The sequence below is a fragment of the Elephantulus edwardii genome, unplaced genomic scaffold (genome assembly GCF_000299155.1).
Source record: "Elephantulus edwardii isolate Elephantulus edwardi_28Jun2011 unplaced genomic scaffold, EleEdw1.0 scaffold00233, whole genome shotgun sequence".
NCBI classification, from domain to species: Eukaryota; Metazoa; Chordata; class Mammalia; order Macroscelidea; family Macroscelididae; genus Elephantulus; species Elephantulus edwardii.
Window position 1 is genome coordinate 759,254 of NW_006399983.1, and position 17,822 is coordinate 777,075.

Below are 17,822 nucleotides of genomic sequence, written 5' to 3' on the forward strand. Positions count from 1 at the left end.
TTAGGAGACAGATAACCATGTAGTAAATTATTTACTGATATGCATGTTACATATAATGCAATATATGATAAGTAATCTTATTTTTGGTTTGTGACTTCATGACCACCCTGTAGTAGGATGGTTTAGAGTGGGGCTCTGGGTTCAGGCTGCCTAGGGCACTTAGAAGTAAATAAACTTCCAAGCCAATGAATTACTTAACATTTCCATACTTCAGATTTATCATCTGTAAAAAGTAAGATACAGTATTTACCACAGACAGTTGTCATGAAGATTAACTGTCTTAAGATGTTGGCCAGATACAAACAATAACAGGAGCTATTACCAGTACTGTTAACATTACTTTTATAATTATGATGAAGAATAACAAGTTCTAAGATATTAGTGGGTTTGGTAGCAAAGGCAATAGATGACTAAATTGATCAATACAAATTTTTCAATATCAATTGAAATTTTACCATTTTTCTACGGTAACTCATCAGCTTTTTACTCATGAAGCTATATTTAAAAAAATTCTTAATGTTACCTCATAAAAGACTTCAATTTAAGCATTAAAGCCACAAAATAATTATATAATATTAACATGAGACCTGTGAAACATAGACTATAGGCAGCAGCTGCAGTTTAATCTCATTTGTATAAATGCTACTAACGCAAAGTATATACATTTTAAAGTACAGGTCTCTTGCAACTAAAACATAGTTCAGAACCTATAATTATAACCAATTTCACTAAACTTTAATGAATAAACTGAAAGGCCTGAAAATTTGGTTGTCTTTACATGGCAGATACTGGTAGATTACTCAAAGTTGCAAAAAAGATGAAATAATTATCTACAATTAGAACATCTATTTTACAATTTCCTGTAAGACTTAGAGTTTATATATCTGCTAATTTAGGCCATGCCATCAGCTCGGATTCTCAAGGTACCTGAGAATTTTAATAACTTTGTCCTAATGAGACAAATGGTCCTTTTCATGTACCACCTCTAAAACACACTCACACACAAATATATGAACTTTCGTCAATTAAAAAAAGGTTTAGAGCAAGAAAAAATGTGGTCACCAGGGTCCCTTTCATAACTATAAACACCTAATTATGAAAAAATGACAAAAAAGTTCAATGGTGATTCATTTTATAAAACATACAATGAATGGGAATGACTGTATGAAACACAATGTGAATAAAGGACAGCGTGAAACACACTGTTTATGAACTTCGTGAGCAAGGCAATATAAAATAAAAATTTAAAAATAAAAAAGTGCCTTTTTCTTTTTGTTACACTAATAGAAATTAATTTACTCTGAGTAATAACCCTGGTTCTTGTCAATAACTCAAACTGTTTATAGACTAGATGGCTCAAATTCTAAATTTCAAGAAATATACTTTTTCTAACAGCTTTGATTAAAAGGCTACAAAAAGACTGGCACCAATTCTAATTAATCTGGCATAATTGTGTAAATATTTAAAGACAGTTAAAAGAAAACAATAAAAAATAAATGGAAAACTGCTTTTTCAAAATTATTTATAGGACACTCTGTTATGACTCACTGTGATTTGAATGAAAAGAACATTGTCAGTTTTATATAGAACATGCTATTAAAGTGCTCATTCCACAGAAGTGGTTTAGACTCTTTCCTTCTACACATTGTTTTCTAGGAAGGACAGTAACATTCTGTGAAGGACATGCAGTATGTACATTAAAACCCACAGCAGTATTTTGTATAATGACATACAAAATGAATAAATAAAATTTTGAAACAGCAGTAAAAATAAATACTTACTGCTAAAGTGATTTTTCCTAAAATTTCTTCTGGAATAACATCATCTAATACACTATATACATATTTGTAAAACTTATCAAACGAGGTAGACATGAGTTCCATACAGATCCAACAGTCACCCTAAAAATAAGAAAACAATTATTCTTACACATCCCTATTACCATTCCATACAAATATGCCTTTACCTAAGATAGAAAACAATTTTATTCTCTCCCCACCCCCACCCCCAATCTCAAACTGATAATAATAACCCTTTTCCTTCCGAAAGTCCTGGGCAGAAAATTGATTTCATGGTTTAATACAAATATAACAAGTTTAAAGTAATGTTCCCCATTCTAAATTGTAAAGACAAGGATTGTCTTAAAAAAAAGAAAAAAAAAAGCTTTTGTAGTATTTTGTCATTTCTGCTGTAATTAGATATAAAAATAGGAAATAAGTGAAAAACAGCTCATTCTCACTACTAAATAAAATAAGTCACTTTGAGCTATCAGGTAATCTTCACTTAAGGAGAAAAGAAGCAAGGAAAAGCAAAGAAAGCAAATCCAACCTCTTAACCTCTGGTTTACACAGTACCTTTTCAGTGAAGACCTAACCTATCTAAAACTGTAACGCATTCCAGTCTCAGCACTCTATCATCTTCTAATGTAAAATACAAGTGAAAAGAATAAGGCATTATTTATTGTTCTGTCCTCTAACAACTCTACTGGAATGGGAGGTCCATCAGGAGAAGAGCTCAACAAGGATTTCTTAAGTAATGAATGCTGGCTATCATTATTACTGAATCATTCACTCATCTTGGCATTACAAGTTGGTTTAAATCTACTTGATCACAATTTAGCAATAAAACAGAAAAAGAAATGTGTTTATACCTTTTGATAAAATCATCCCCAAACTGAAAAGAAAACAACAACCTGAAACAAACATTCCATAAGATGCAGGAAGAAAAAAGAATAACGAAGCTATAAATCATGAAAATATCTAGGAATATAAATAGAAAGGAAATTTATTGATAAATGACGATAGTTATTGAAAGGCTTCAGGCATTTTGTTCATAGGGTCGCTATGAGTCGTGCTCAATCAACAACAATAACAACATATATATTTATATAAATATAAAGGAAATGTACATTATTAAGTGGATGATCAGCAATTAAACATGGATAAGGATATCATGCTTGCAGGGTGTAAGGTCAGTGAAGGAAGGGAAAGACTCCATCCTACAAGATGGAGTAACACAATGACTGTTCCAGTGGGCTCAAGGACAGACAAGATACTGAAGATGTCAAAAGGTATGCCAAGGATCAGAGATTCACTGTTCATAGGATTACAATGAGTCAACACAATGGCATAGTCATTTCAATGGTACCTAACAACAAACATAAAAGGTATTCAATGTGTTAAGTGGAAAACACAGACTGCAACCAATCACTATGATAAATACAAGTGATAAAGGACTACAAATGCTTTATGAAAAAGAAAATAAGGGAGCTCTGGTGGCCTAGTGGCAAGAAGCTGCACTGCAATTCCAGAGATACGCGGTTCAAATCCACCAGATGCTCTGCTGGAAAAGGAGGGTACCAGTCAAATCCGATTTGATGGTACATACACACAAAATAATAAAAGAAATTTTAAAATAAAATAAATAAAAAAAGAAAATAGCTAGGAAGAAAAAAGTTATCTTAAAATATATTTATGCTGTTACTCATTTGCAGACCAAGCTGGATCCCTGCGAATTTTCAACTCACTATTTTCCTTTTCTTTATGCTTTCCCTGGAGCTTTTGTATAAGAGATTAGTACCTATTAGGGTAAAATTTCTTGACTAGAATAACAAAGCCAATTAGAGATAGAAACATGAATTAAACACAGTTTCCTATGTCTTGTTGTTGTACACCACAGAGTCAGAACCAACTGACACAGGAGGAGATTGCCTATCCTTCTCCAAAAGAGCATATAGTGGATTCAAATCACATGCCTTTGGGATTACAGTGCAGCTTCTTGCCACTAGATCACCAAAGCTCCCTATCTCTTTTGTTAATGCAATGCACATAAATGTATAAGAAAAAGAAAATATAATGTGATGAGATATTGAGATGAATAATAGCACTCTTAATAGGAGGATCTTGTAAAATATTAAAAAAATTAGCGGCATCACAGAATGCTTATTTGTTAAATTATATTTGGTAGAGTGAAATATCAGTTACATTTTAAGCTTTTCTTCAAATTCTATTTATCTGTAGAGTACTCTTATAGAAGCCTCTCACCTCTCACCAAAAAAAAAAAAAAAAAAGAATAGTATCTCCATCCAAAACACTTGAATAAAATTTTTCCTCCAAGGCTACCATCAGTAAGTTTAGTAGAATTTATTATTACAGAACAATTTAAAATATCTACTGAGAAAAACCATAGACCATCAAGAAAACAAATCGGTCTGTCTTGGAGAAGGTAGAAACCAAGTTTCTCCTTGGAGCCTAGGATTTTGAAGCTCCATCTCACATACTTTGGGCACGTGGCCAGGAGGGAAGGATCCTTGGAGAAGGACATCATGCTCGGAAGGGTAGAGGGGCAACCCAGCTAAGAAGGACTGATACTGGGGCAAAGGGCGAAGGTAATCACTGATTGGAATCAGTGAGACTGGCTCAGGACAGGGCAGGCTTCAGAGCTGCTGTATATATAGGACTACTATGGGTTGCAGGTGACTTGATGGCACATTAACAACAACCCGGAAAAAAACTGGGAGAAATTTAAATTCAGTAGTGCAGCAAAGTGCCTTGCAACTGGTTTTAGAATCGGAAAGCCCTGACTACTTCCTAGAATCTAAAAGCCCAAGTGTGACCTTCCTTTTTTATTTTGCCCATTTCCTCATAATATTTTGCTTTGTCTTGCCAAGGTGCCCTTTGAAATCTCCTCTTACTTCAGAATTTCGTCCCTTTCTTTTGACTAAAGTTTTGGTGTAAGGTTCAGTGTCTGACATTCAATTAGGTCTTTTCTTTTTTCTTGCATTTTTAATGAGCTTTGCTCTCTTCATGAAAGCTGTCCTAGATGCCATCCACAACTCATCTGGACGCAATCATTAGTGATCAGTGCATCAAATCTGTCCTTGAGATGGTTTTGAAATTCAATTGGAGTAGACTCTGGGTTATATTTTGGCTCTGAAAGACTTGTTTTCATTTTCTTCAGTTTTACTTTGAATTTACACAAGGAGTAACTTGGATGGTTGGATCCTGTCAGCCCCTGATCTTGTCTTAACGCTGATATTGAGCTTCTCCACCACCTTTTTCTACAGATGTAGTCAATCTGATTCATGTGTAGTCAGTCCATCAGGGAATGTCCGCATGTGAATAGGGACTGTTTACGTTTTTGTGATTTTAAAAAAAGTATTTGCAATCAGTAATCTGCAAGTACTGATTATAATAAACACTTCTAACATGTGATCTCTGGCCTCACTGGTGATCTTCTGTCAACAAGGCTGTATTTTCCAACTACCAGCTCTTTTTTGTTTCTAACTTTTGCATTGTACTCAGCAATTTTTATTAACACACCTTGACTGCATATCAATCAATTCCAGATTGCAAAAGTCAGTACAAATGCTTGATTCCTTCATCTTTGGCTTTGTGGTTGGCACATATATTTGAATAATAGTTTCATTAACAGGTTTTCCTCATATAGCTAGCGAGCGAGTAAGCAAGCAAGCTGAGAGGCTGACAGACAGAGAGAGAGACAGAGACACAGAGAGAGAAAGAGAAGAAAGAGAATTCTATCCTAAACAGCATTATACTTCAGGACAGAACTTGAAATGTCATTTTTGATCATCATTCTTCTTCAAACTGTCTTTCTTGGCATACTAGGTCATATGACTCTCTAATTAAAAATGATCAATATAAGTGCATATTAGCTAACTAATAATGTCTAGGATGTTGATCTGTATGCATTCCATTTTGGAGACCTTAAAATTTTCACAGATTCCTACTTCACACATTCCACATTCCAGTTATTAGTGGATGCTTGCAGCTGTTTCTCCTCATCTTAAATCTTGTCATATCAGTAAATGAAGGTACTCCAATAGGCGAAAGGTTTACCTAATCCATGTCATTAATACTAACTATACTTAAAGCTCTGGTGGCCTAATTCGAGTAGTCCATAAAGAGTTGCACTGTAAGCTCAAAAACCACACCTCTCTGGCAGTGGAAAGATGGGCAATCTCCTTCCATGCAAATGACAGACTTTCACTGAAGTGCCAAGCATGAATTGGTTCTGCCTTGGCGGTAAAGACTCTGACTCTTTTGATGAGGTAGCTCTTCCCTAGTTGCATTTGGAGTGCCTTGCTGGAGCTAACATTCTTCTGTTATTCATAGGGGTTTCAAGGACCATTATTTCAGAAGTGTTGGCCAGTTTCTTTGTCTTAGTCTGGAAGCTCTGCTAAAACCTGTCCACCATGGATGACCCTATTATAGCTTCAAGCATCGCAGCAACGCAAAAGCCATGACAGTACTGCAAAATGACGGACTTGGACCTCCTCAATCATTCTTTAACGGAATAAAGAAGTTTTACAAGAAAGTTTCAACATCCTCTGGACACTATTTTAAAAAACAAAAAAACAACCAAAACACAGTAACTGCATTATATATCTAAACAAAAAAAATAAAGTGCCTGAAACTGCCACTAAAAATATGAAAGAAAAAGGAAGAAGAGGTGGAAATGTCATGAAGGAAGCCAAAAAGGAGAGAAGCCATATTAAAAATAAGAAAAGGATAACCAAGGCTGGGCTGAAATGGACACAGATGACATTATCTACAGAGATGGTAGTCATTATACTTTCTGAGGCACATACTCTAACATAAACTTCTTTATGTTTTGGCCCGAAATGAGAACAGAAAACAGCAATGATCTGCTTAAAGAAAGGAATGGTGGGAGTTGCCTTAAGAAATTAACAATAGCAAAATCAAAGAAAGTATTCAGGAAAGAGACAGAAGTATAACATATCTGAATATAAAAGAAGTAGTTAACTGAGTATATCATGTAAACCCTATGGAAGGTCAGCTATGAATTGGTTCTGACTCAGTCGCAATTGGGGGAGGAGGAGAGGTTTACCTTGGAGGGACATGAAAGCCTCCTATGAGCTCTGGTGGCGTAGGCCATAGTGATAGGTACTGATAACTCAAAGGTTGTCTGGCAGTTTGAACCTACCAGCTGTTATGGGAAAATGATGGGTAGTCTCCTCTCATGCACAAACTTCCCTTGGAAATCTGATGGAAGGTCAGGTATGAGTTGAAGCCAACTTGACAGAAATTAGTCTGAGAGTATCAAAGAGTATCTCGTGGTTAAATCTATTCAACGTGGCATCTCTGTTATAGTAGTACTAAGTAATATGACATCCATTAACTGATGAATGGCAACACAAAATGCCTTTGCATACAACAGTCTACTACTCAGCCAGCAAGAGTTTTAATACATACAACATACAGATGGAGGTAGATAACATGAGTGAAATGAATCAATCAGCAAATGACATATTATATGGCTTCAAGTATATAAAAATAAAATGTAAAAAGAATAAAGTTTATGAATGGTTATTAAGAGCAATTACTAAGAGTGGGTACAATGTGTTAACACTAAAACCTGGTAGTTGAAATCTGTCAGCTCTAAGGGGAAAAGATGGGCAATCATCTCCTGTGTGATTAACAGTCTCTAGAAACCCACTGAAGGGTTAGCTATGTTGGGTTTGACTTACAGCAATGAGTTTTCTTAGAAGAGCAGAATCAATGAGGAAAAGGGTGTGTGTATGCGTGTGGCAGGGCATGGTTACTGCATACTGAATAATGACTTTTCACTTACAGTGATGGTAAAACCACACTGATTAATGCAGGGTTACATCATCAATTATTTTCAGTATTGTCAGCCAATCATAGCCTTATAAAAAGTGAGTAACCGAACTGAGGAGGATCAGGAGGACCTGAAGCACTTGCGGCAGAAGGTCAAGGACTGTAACCTTCAATATGGATTGAAGCTCAACATCAAAAAAACAAAGATTCTCACCACTGGGCCAATTTGCAGCATAAGGATGGATGATGAAGACACTGAGATTGTTCACAACTTTAGTTCACTATGCTCCAGTCAGCACTCTTGGCACCAGCAGCCAGGAAATTAAAAGACATGTTGCGATGGAAAAGTCTGCTGTTAGGGACCTCTCCAAAGTACTGAAGAGCAATGATGTCAGTCTGGAGACTAAGGTGCACCTGATACAGGTCATAGTCTTTGCCATTACTTGCTACGCATTAGAGAGCTAGACAATGACTAGTATGACAGAAGGAGAGTTGATGCCTTTAAGCTGTGGTGATGGAGAAGAGTATTGGATATACCATGGACTGCTAGGAGAACAAACAAGCTCGTCTTGTACAAAGTGAAACCAGGCTGCTCTTTGGAGGCAAGGACTCTGAAGCTTCATCTGATATACTTTGGATATGTGCAAGGAGAGACCAGTCCTTGGAGGGGGACGTCAAGCTTGGCAGGGTAGAGGGACAGCACAGTAGAGGAAGATCCTTGATGAGATGGGAAGACCCTTGATGAGATGGATTGATTCAATGACTGGGGTAATTGACGTAGGTATGTTGGAGACAGTAAGATTAGCACAGGATAGAGCAAGGTTCAGGGCTGTTGTACACAGGGTCATGATGAGTCATAGGCAACTTGACAGCATATAACAACAACAACCAAAAGTTATGTGATAGACATATTTACAACAATGACCAAAAAGAAGAGCTGTGGCCAAAGCTGCTTATGTACAGTTAAACATCTCTTGATTTGGTGTTTTAGGGTCATTGTGTCCTAGCATATCCCTGTTAATCAATAACATGTTCAGTGCTTTTGCCTTTCAATCTTAGTTCAAAGCCTGGTACTTGCCAAATACTAGTCAAGACACAACAGCTGGTCTCTATTCATATGGAGCAGTAAATTGTATGTGCTGTTCATTTTCTCTATGAATAACTGCCTCTTCTGCCTTGAAACCTGAAGAATTAGACAATGCCAGCTACCATTACTGAACAAAATTATCAAAGGTTCTATAAAAGAATATTGATCAAAGACAGGGAAATAAACATCAGATTTCCAGATTCTCTGAGACTAGATGTTCTAAACTCCTAGGAAATTGGAAGGACCAGCAAAACTATAGCTTGAAATAATCTTTAAAACAAATCAAAATTATGCCCTGAAGTCATCTTAAAAGCAAACAACGCTTCTTAAGCACTTGAAAGTTAGGTAACAAATACGAATGAGAGAGGAAGCATCGATGCCTCTGAAGTGTGTTGGCAAAGAGTACTGAATATTCTATAAACTGACAAAGAACAAACAAGCATGCCTTGGAGGAAGTGCCACTAGGGTGTGCAACTTAACGGTTAAGAAGGTGAGACCTCATCTCACTTACTTTCTATTAAATCCTACACATTTAAAATTTTTTTTATTCTTAGGCTTCAATATTGATGTGCTAAATGGTAGATAAAGGCCTATTTACAAGTTACAGGCTAAAAGTTCTTTTACTTACTTGATACTACCAACTACTGTCCCACTGGATGAAAATGACATATAGAAAACTGTGCAATTAGCTGTCCTAATAATTTATTTATATGAAGTTCAGGTTTTACTTTATATTTTATTTTACTTTTATATTTGCTGCCTTATTTTTCTAACGTTGTATACATCTTTCTAGGATGGACCTAAGTACAAATCAAAAACTTATGAAGCTATACCATGGACTGCTAGCAGAACAAAAAGGTTAGTCCTGGAGAGGGTGAAACCGGGCTTGCTCCTTGGAGGCAAGATTCTGAAGCTTCTTCTGACATACTCTGGACATAGTGAAAGGAGGAACCAGTCCTTAGAAAGGGATGACATGACATGCTTGGGAGGGTGGAGGGGACAGCACAAGAGAGGAAGTCTCTCGATGAGATGGGTTGAGTCAATGACTGGGGCAATGGGGGAAGGTATGTCAGAGACAATAAGGTTGGCACAGGCTAAAGCAGGATTCAGGGCTGTTGTACATAGGGTTGCTATGAGTTGCAAGTGACTTGACAGCACACTATAACAACAACAATTTAAGGGTTAAGATAGAAGCAGAGGAAGTCTATGGTGCTAATGAATACAACACTAAAAAAGCTGTCTGTGGACTCTAGTTAGGGGAGAAAAAAAATCTAATTCAGTATCTAAGTTATTATTCTTCATGAGACCTGAACAGTGAAGTGTACAGCAGGTTTAATCATTATAAAGAATAAATACACAGCCCAGGGAGCCTAAGAAGTGAGAAAGAGAATGGCAAAATTCTTAAGCAACAAGAAGAATACTCCAACTTCATAATTTTACCAAAAAATAACACCACCTCATATTTAGGCTTTAGATTCAGTAATTTATATACAGTATTTATGTTGCTGATGCAAAAGGTGAGGAAAGGTAACAAACTCAATATAACTAATTACAAAAAGGAATATTCAAGTAATTAAAATCAGGAAAGATACAAGTAGAAAGAAACCGCATGAGCCTAGAATTAACAGTGAAAAAACAATGAAAACAATTTTATTATGAAGTAGAGACTTGGCAATTACTAAAGTTAACTGATCAAAAATACAGAAGTTTATTTTTTTAACTGAAGAATTGCATGAAAGATAAACTAAACATTAAGGGATTTTGGTTTGATTTTTAATTTATGACTATTATTTCCATTTGATGTTACATTCAGCCCTGTCATTCTCATACCATCATTTTTAAAACAACAATATAAGCAAGGCCACTACTCTCTTCTTTGTCCACTCCCAAAAAGATGCACTGGGAAGGAGGAGTGTTTTGTTTCTTACCAAATCATAACAACTCTACCATCTCATCCTAACATTTTCAAAATTGAGAAGGGTTTTTTTACAAAAAGGATATTTAAAGACTTTAATAGTTCAGTTAAAGTCCTACTCATCTAAATAAAAAAATAATAACAGGAGTTTGATAATAGTCGAGGATATCATATTAGTTTGTGTACTGCTGAGTCAGAACCGACCCACAGCTGACCTCCCAGCAGGTTTTTAGTGGCAGTAAATCACACACAAGGAGATCTTCCATCTTTCTCCTGTGGAACCCTGATGAATCCAAACCAGCTTTGTGCTGGCAGAACAATTCCTTACTACGAAGCCACAAGAGCATGGCAAGAATACAATTCATTACAACTTTAGTTTTTCTTCCTGGCCCTAACTCAATTTTCCATCTGTGGGCAGCTGGACAGCAGGACAAGCTAAGTGGGTTGAAAGCAGAGGGCAGAGATGATAATAGAATATGAACACCGTATAACTAGAGGCCAAAACATGGTCATGGGAAATAAGAAATCAGAAGGCTAATTTCTTCTACACAACATATTTTTGGATACAGGAATAGATGGGGGGGGGGGGGAATTCTCTTATAATTGTTAATTTCCATGTCCGATGGGTTGTACTGAAAATTATAAGCAGAATCTAGTCAATGCCTATACTAAATGCAGATACATTTGATGGTAGAAAAGATTAAAAATTTGAAGGAAAAAAGGTCAAGGAGTAACGAGGTAGGTGGGGATAAGAGCCAAAGAACTGTAAATGAAGAAGGAAATAGGGGGTTCACAAATATATTACAAATTAAAATAATGGACAGGAGGCCGTCCACTAATGGAAAGAAATTATCAGAGTGGAAATTAATCTGGACATTATTATAAGACTAATAATGTAAGGCACAGTATTTAACTAAATGTTGGGATCTAATACTGCCGTAGTCTTATATGTCCCATTTAGACATTTATTCTTTAGCTAAAACCCAAACAGTTTATTCCTACCTCTCTGAAGAGTGCACCATAAAACTGAACAATATATGGGCAATCACTACTCCGCATTACTACATCCAAATCCATAAGAAGTTGTTTTTGTTCTTTTTCATCCACTGTTGACCGAATTCTCTGGAAAAGAATGATGAAATGTGTCATAAAAAACAGAAAGTACTTTAGCAATCCAAGAAGAAATTTCTACCACAAAACTAAAATTTAACAAGCAAACTCCAAAAAATACTAATCAGACATGAATATCATCGTCTTTTCTTTTGCTTTACAATAACAATTTTTATCACAGAACACTGAACAAAACAGCACTTAGAAAGATTTTATATAGCACTAGATTTTAAACAACATACAGTCACTGATGGTGTTGCAAGTTATGTAACAAAATTCGTGGGCAGTGAAAATTAACTCCTACATGCATATAGAACACATTGCAAAAAAAAAATCATACTGAAATAAATTTTCAATAGTTTTCAAGTGAATAATTACGGTAGATTCAAATATACTTTTAGTCATTCTTTCAAAATTATATGAATTCTAGGCATTCAATGCAAGAATAGCCCTCTTCAGCCACTAGCAAACTTGTCCCAGGACATCTTTATTCAATTCAATAACTCAACTCATTAACATGGATTTGGAACTTAATCAGATCTGGCACTCGAGCAGGATTTTGGAGGCTATGTCACTTAAGAAGAGACTGACCCTGTTTCTCCCAGTGGGCTGCTGGTGGATTCGAACCACCAGAGAGGTGTCATCTTTGAGTTACCCAGCACAACTACCTATGGACTCAATCACTAGAGCTCTCCTGAAAAACAGTCCAGAGCAGGTAAGAATGACACCTAGTGTAAGACCTGTACACTGGGATGCTCTCCTCTCATCTCACCATACTTACTACATGTTAAACACAGAAAGTTCTACCTGACTCTCCAACCTATGAGTAAGAATGCAGGGCAGTATAAACCTGTGGAAGAAAACCTAAAAGTGAGGAAAGAGAGCTTTTTTGTTCATTCGTGAGCTGATGAGGCCCTCCTCCATATACTGCAGAGTTGGAGTACATCCCTAACCACCTCGGACAATTCTTCAGCACATTTCTAAGAGGCCACCACAAACAATAGCCCCTATCTCCCACTCTCAGCAGAGTCTAGAGAACCAGTTCCCATCACACTAAGAGAGAAATTAAACAATCAAGCTCAAAAATTGCAAAATAATAACAATGAACACCAAAGCATGCAAACTTTTGTTCTCATAAAAAAAGTTCACAATTTCACACCATGCCACTGTATACAATACATAGCATACTTACAAGACAAGTTAGTATAAAAAAACACATAACGTGAAATATTGTCTTCCAAAGACTTCGAGGAATCTGTCCTAAATGTTCTTGAAAAGGATGAAGGAAGTAAATTAAATTATTCAGACCATTTTACAGAAAGAAAGCAGAGGGACAGAGAGACAGATATAAAAGATGTATTCCACTTGGCATGAGAACAGGCAGTAGTTTAAGGAATAGACGTTGATTTTCTTAGTGTTTTTTTTTAACTTCATATGAAAAATTCCGTATGTTCCAAATACAAGCAAATTCAGCTTTGCTACTTAAAATTTATATCCTGCTATAGACAGCATTCCATACCAAACAAAATATACTGGTATCTACCCTGTACACATTTATTTTAAACTTTTACATGTATTAGTAGTCAGATGAACAAGAAAAAAACCAAACATAAAAAGAGAAACCAAAAAAATAGTAACTTTTAAAATAAAGAACAATACCATTCTTTCTCATTTCAGCATTGCCATAAATTTGGAATGAATAATTTTTTCTTAAAATTCAGCATTAGCATAATCACATGATTTACTTTGTAGAGTACTTTTTTTCATGCATATATTTTCATTAGCATGCAGTATTACTTTTCAAACTCTTCCTGCACTAATTTCTTATGTGTGTTATTAGTATGTGAGCATTATTTGTGAAAATATGGTGATGTGCATTTGTTTAAAATACGACACTGGGCAATCAGATAGTTCAGAATTTTCTGGACTTTTTTTCCCCAATTTGCAAACTGCTTTGCCTCTTCATAAAAGCCTTCTATTTTTAATTAAAGACTACTAACATTGGTCATTTAATAAACATGTTAATTAGATTATATCCCTGAAATTTCCAAAAAGTATCTAAATATTCTCATTTTGGAGGGTTATTTTTTTAAAGGCTCTTAATAATCCTATGTATCTCAATGTAGGACAAGAAAAAATTATGAGAGACAACCAAGGAAGGAAAAGCAAATGATCTTATAGTTGCAGAAGAGTTCTAGCTACTAAAAACAGTATGGAAAAAATTTCAAAGACCTTTTTTCTATTTATACTTGTGTGAATGCACTTGTAAGTGTACTTATTTATACACTTATTATCACACACTTATTTTAAAAGATGCCCCTTTTTGGTTTGTTTCCTTAAATTGCTTATGTGGTTTTCTAAATTTCCACCTGTACCAATGTGCATATTTCAATTCCTGCAAAGTTACTGTAAATATAACCAAATAGTTATAACCAAATAGTTACTATAAATAATGGACTCTTGGGGAACAAGTTCTAAAACACATCACTGAAGAATATAAGGAAAAAGAGAGAATATACAATACTATATAAAATGGGTGACTGCTTAAAGTACAGGGGGCTCTGGTGGCTTAGTGATAAGGAGCTGCACTACAACCACAAAGGTACAAGGTTTGAATCCATCAGTTGGCTCCATGGGAGGATGATGGGCCACCTTCTTCCGTGTGATTTACTGTCTCTGAAATCCTGCTGGAGCTTCAGCTGTGAGTCAGTTCTGACTCACTGGGACATATGAAATGAAGTAGTTTCAGACTGGTCTCTAATATTAAGATGATTCCCAATCAGATTGTTATTAATCATAATGTAGAGACAGTTCCTGGCACAGATTACCAGGGTGCAGCTATTCATTTTGAAAATATTGTTGAATGCCACTTCTAGCACAAAACAGAATGTGGATTGTTGGTAGGTCTACTGGTCAAACATAAAATTGATGATGCTCCTGATGGTTCGCAACAGATTCATCTCTCTTCCTGCTCTCTGAACCTCTTTCTTGGCTGAGTGTCAGACAGTAGGTAAGACTAGATGTTGGTTCTACATCTAAAACGCCTGTGTTTAAGTGAATGTGGAGACACAGAGTTGACTCTTAATTATACTAAAGCTTTAGAGTTGGACTGTTATGAACAATTCAAATAAGCTCATTCAAAACGCCTAAGATACTAAACAAAGGGATTTAAAACCAGAATGTGTGTTTTGTATACCACAGAGTTGGAACTAACCCATGGCAGACCCTCTGGTGGGTTTTAAGAGGCCGTAATGGTATGGGAGGAGACTGCCCATCCTTCATAGATAAAATATTAGCTTGTTTTAAATGAATGACTTCAGAGAATTCTAAAAAGATGGTAGTTTGAACAAAGTATTTTTCTAACCATCCCACACAAATACAAGAAAATGTGCTAAGCCTTGAGAGACTCTGCATCAGGTAGTAGAGAAATGTGTTATTGTTAACAGGTAACAATCAATGAGTAAAGTCACACAGAGTTGGATTATGACAACAGAACAGCCTGCTTCCCTAACAAACAACTCCTGCACATATTTAAAAAAATACAACCCAAAGACTCCAATCTTCTGTTCCAAAATCAAGGTGGGCCTCCCTGGGAGGTCTCTGATAGCTAAAAATGCAGGTCTCCATTAGGGTTCATCATGAGCAAGACAGCCATTTTTCTACCAGTTAAAATCAACTGCAGTTTATGAAAAACACTCCACAAGGCATCCTGCAGTGGAATTCGCTCCCATTAAGTCAGCACTCCACGTGGCTCCCTGTGCATCTCATAGTGTAGGCCTCTGAAAGTAACAGCACTGACTTTCCTGTCTGCCCCTATTTCTGGCTAGTGTTGAGCTGTTCAAAGCTACAAAGCAAGTGTCCTGAGTGGATACTTCACTCATATTCAATAATCCATCTGTGGGGAGGAGTTGAGAAGGGATTCTGATAGCAATGGATAAACCACTGAGATCTGACTGATTAAGGCAGAACACCTCCTCTCCTAACCAATAACTGTTGGTTGCCAGGTTGCTGGAAATTACTCCAGAAGGCCCCCCAGTGAAATCTGCTCCCACAGGCACCACTCCACTGTCTCATTCAGGCCACCCACAATAACAAGGCAGATCTCCCAGGGGGTGATGACAAGTTTCTCTGTAACCCCTTTTGGTCATCACTGAAGACAAATGCTTGAAGGTATCCTGAGTGAAGGCTAAAGTCACAGTCAACAAGCTACCTGTGAAACTCACAATATGCAGACCTCCACAGAAGCCAATTGGGGTACAACGGTGTCAGTCCCATATGGTCACGGGCAGCTCCCAGGTTGTTGTGAACTGCCAAAGAGGCCCCAACATTACAGTCTGCTCTCATGCTCAACACCCTACGTGCCTTCCCATGTACCCCACAGCTCAGGCCACTGTAACCACCACCAAAGACCACACTGGGGTAAGCGCAGGTCTATCTATTCTTTCCATTCAGCGGTGAAGGCTGCTGACTAAGGCTGCTAAGTGCTAGAAAGCAGGCAGCGTGAATGGAGGCTATCCCCACAGACAATACACAGCAGACAGAAGCAAAGTACAGTATCTCTGAGTCAATTTGAAGTAAGACAGTCTTTCCCAGGCCTATTACTAAAGACTGATACACTGAAAAGAACCTCAACAGAAGATTTCCTCAGTGGAGCCAGGAAATGGACCACCTTGGCAGAGACTACACTCCCAAGCAACACAAGGCCACTGTGGCCCTGAAAGCTAGGCAGCTCTCTCCAAGGGTCCTCTGGGGAGTTGCTCGTTCCTCCTTTTCCTAAGCAGAGGAAAGTCAGTCCATGATGTCTCTAGATTCCTGTGTAGACAGAAGCAGCCCACACACAGCAGGGAAGGAAGCCTGGAAAAACAACATCTAGTCTCAAATGGAATACAGTGATTGTGACTTCTCAGACTGAATATGCGGTTGCAGAAACAGAGAAGGGAAGCCAAGTAATAAGCCAGAGAGAGAGAAAGGAAGGACTGAAACAACAATCAATAGACAAACTGACTGACATGTTGTTCACTGTGGAGGAGGAATCGACTCATAGCTGGCTCTCCAGAAGGTTTTCCGAAGTGATAAATCATGTGGGAAGAGACTGTCTATCTTTCTCCCTCAGAGCAGCTGCTGGCTTAGAACCGAGCGCCTTTGAGTTGGCAGTGCAACTCCTTACCACTAAGCTACAAGCTCCCTCATGTATCCCTCAGAATCTCTGACCTGAGTGGTGGATATCTTGACCATAGTATATTCTGTAAGTATTTGGAGGACAATAAAGTTGAAAACTGAGTTTGAAATCTGAGTTTGAATGTGAATTAAAATCGAGAGGGAAAAGGAACTACTTCAGGGAGGAAAGACTGGTAAGTAAGTTGAAGTCTCCAGCTAGGAGTTTTTTTGGAGTGGTGCATGGAAAAAAAACATCAAATACTGGGGAGAACCAAGCATTAATAACTCTAAAACAACGAAAGCAAAAACCTGGGAAGAAGAGATATACCACCCAAATGAATAGGATAAAGGGAGTGAATGCACATCAGAGAAAGACTGACTGTGGAAAACAATGGAAGGCTATTAGAAACAACCTTAAGTATAATTAAAGAGCAATGGGAGAACGCAAACAAAGAGCTAAAACAAAGAATAAAATCAAGATTTTTTTAAAAAAGGAAAAAGTCAAACAGAAATGACAAACACAATGGAAGGAGTTAATAACAGATTTAATCAGGCAGAAGAAAGCGGATAAAACACACAAAATTAAAGAGGCGGAAGAACAATGAGAAAGTAAGTTCAAAAAGGGTAAGTTGTCTCATAGAAATATGAGACATTATCAAAAGATCTACTATACACATTGTAGGGAAATTCTATCAGGAGATAAAAGACAGAAGAATATTTGAAAAGAAAATAACAGAGGAAGATAAATCCAAAGAGATTTTCACAAAAATACATCAGAGTCAGACTGTCCAAAAGTATACTTGAAACAGTGAGAGAAGCAGGGATGCATACAAAGGATCTATAATAAGATTAACTGAACCAGAAAAAAGCAGGAGTAGCCATATTAATCTCTGATAAAATAAATATCAATGTAAAAACCATCACGGAAGATAAGGAAGGTCACTACATAATG

At 36.8% G+C, this 17,822-nt stretch overlaps 1 protein-coding gene across 3 annotated transcripts in view; it reads right to left on the reverse strand.

Annotated features, from left to right (window-relative positions):
* The window catches only part of MAP2K4 (mitogen-activated protein kinase kinase 4), a 151,361-nt gene that overhangs the window by 41,646 nt on the left and 91,893 nt on the right, over nucleotides 1–17,822 (reverse strand). For all 3 annotated transcript variants that reach the window (XM_006898557.1, XM_006898558.1, XM_006898559.1), the window contains 2 exons: nucleotides 11,606–11,725; nucleotides 1,782–1,901 (listed from right to left, as the gene is read on the reverse strand). In XM_006898557.1, coding sequence (XP_006898619.1) covers nucleotides 1,782–1,901; nucleotides 11,606–11,725 — 240 coding nt within the window. The remainder of the gene's footprint in view (nucleotides 1–1,781; nucleotides 1,902–11,605; nucleotides 11,726–17,822) is intronic.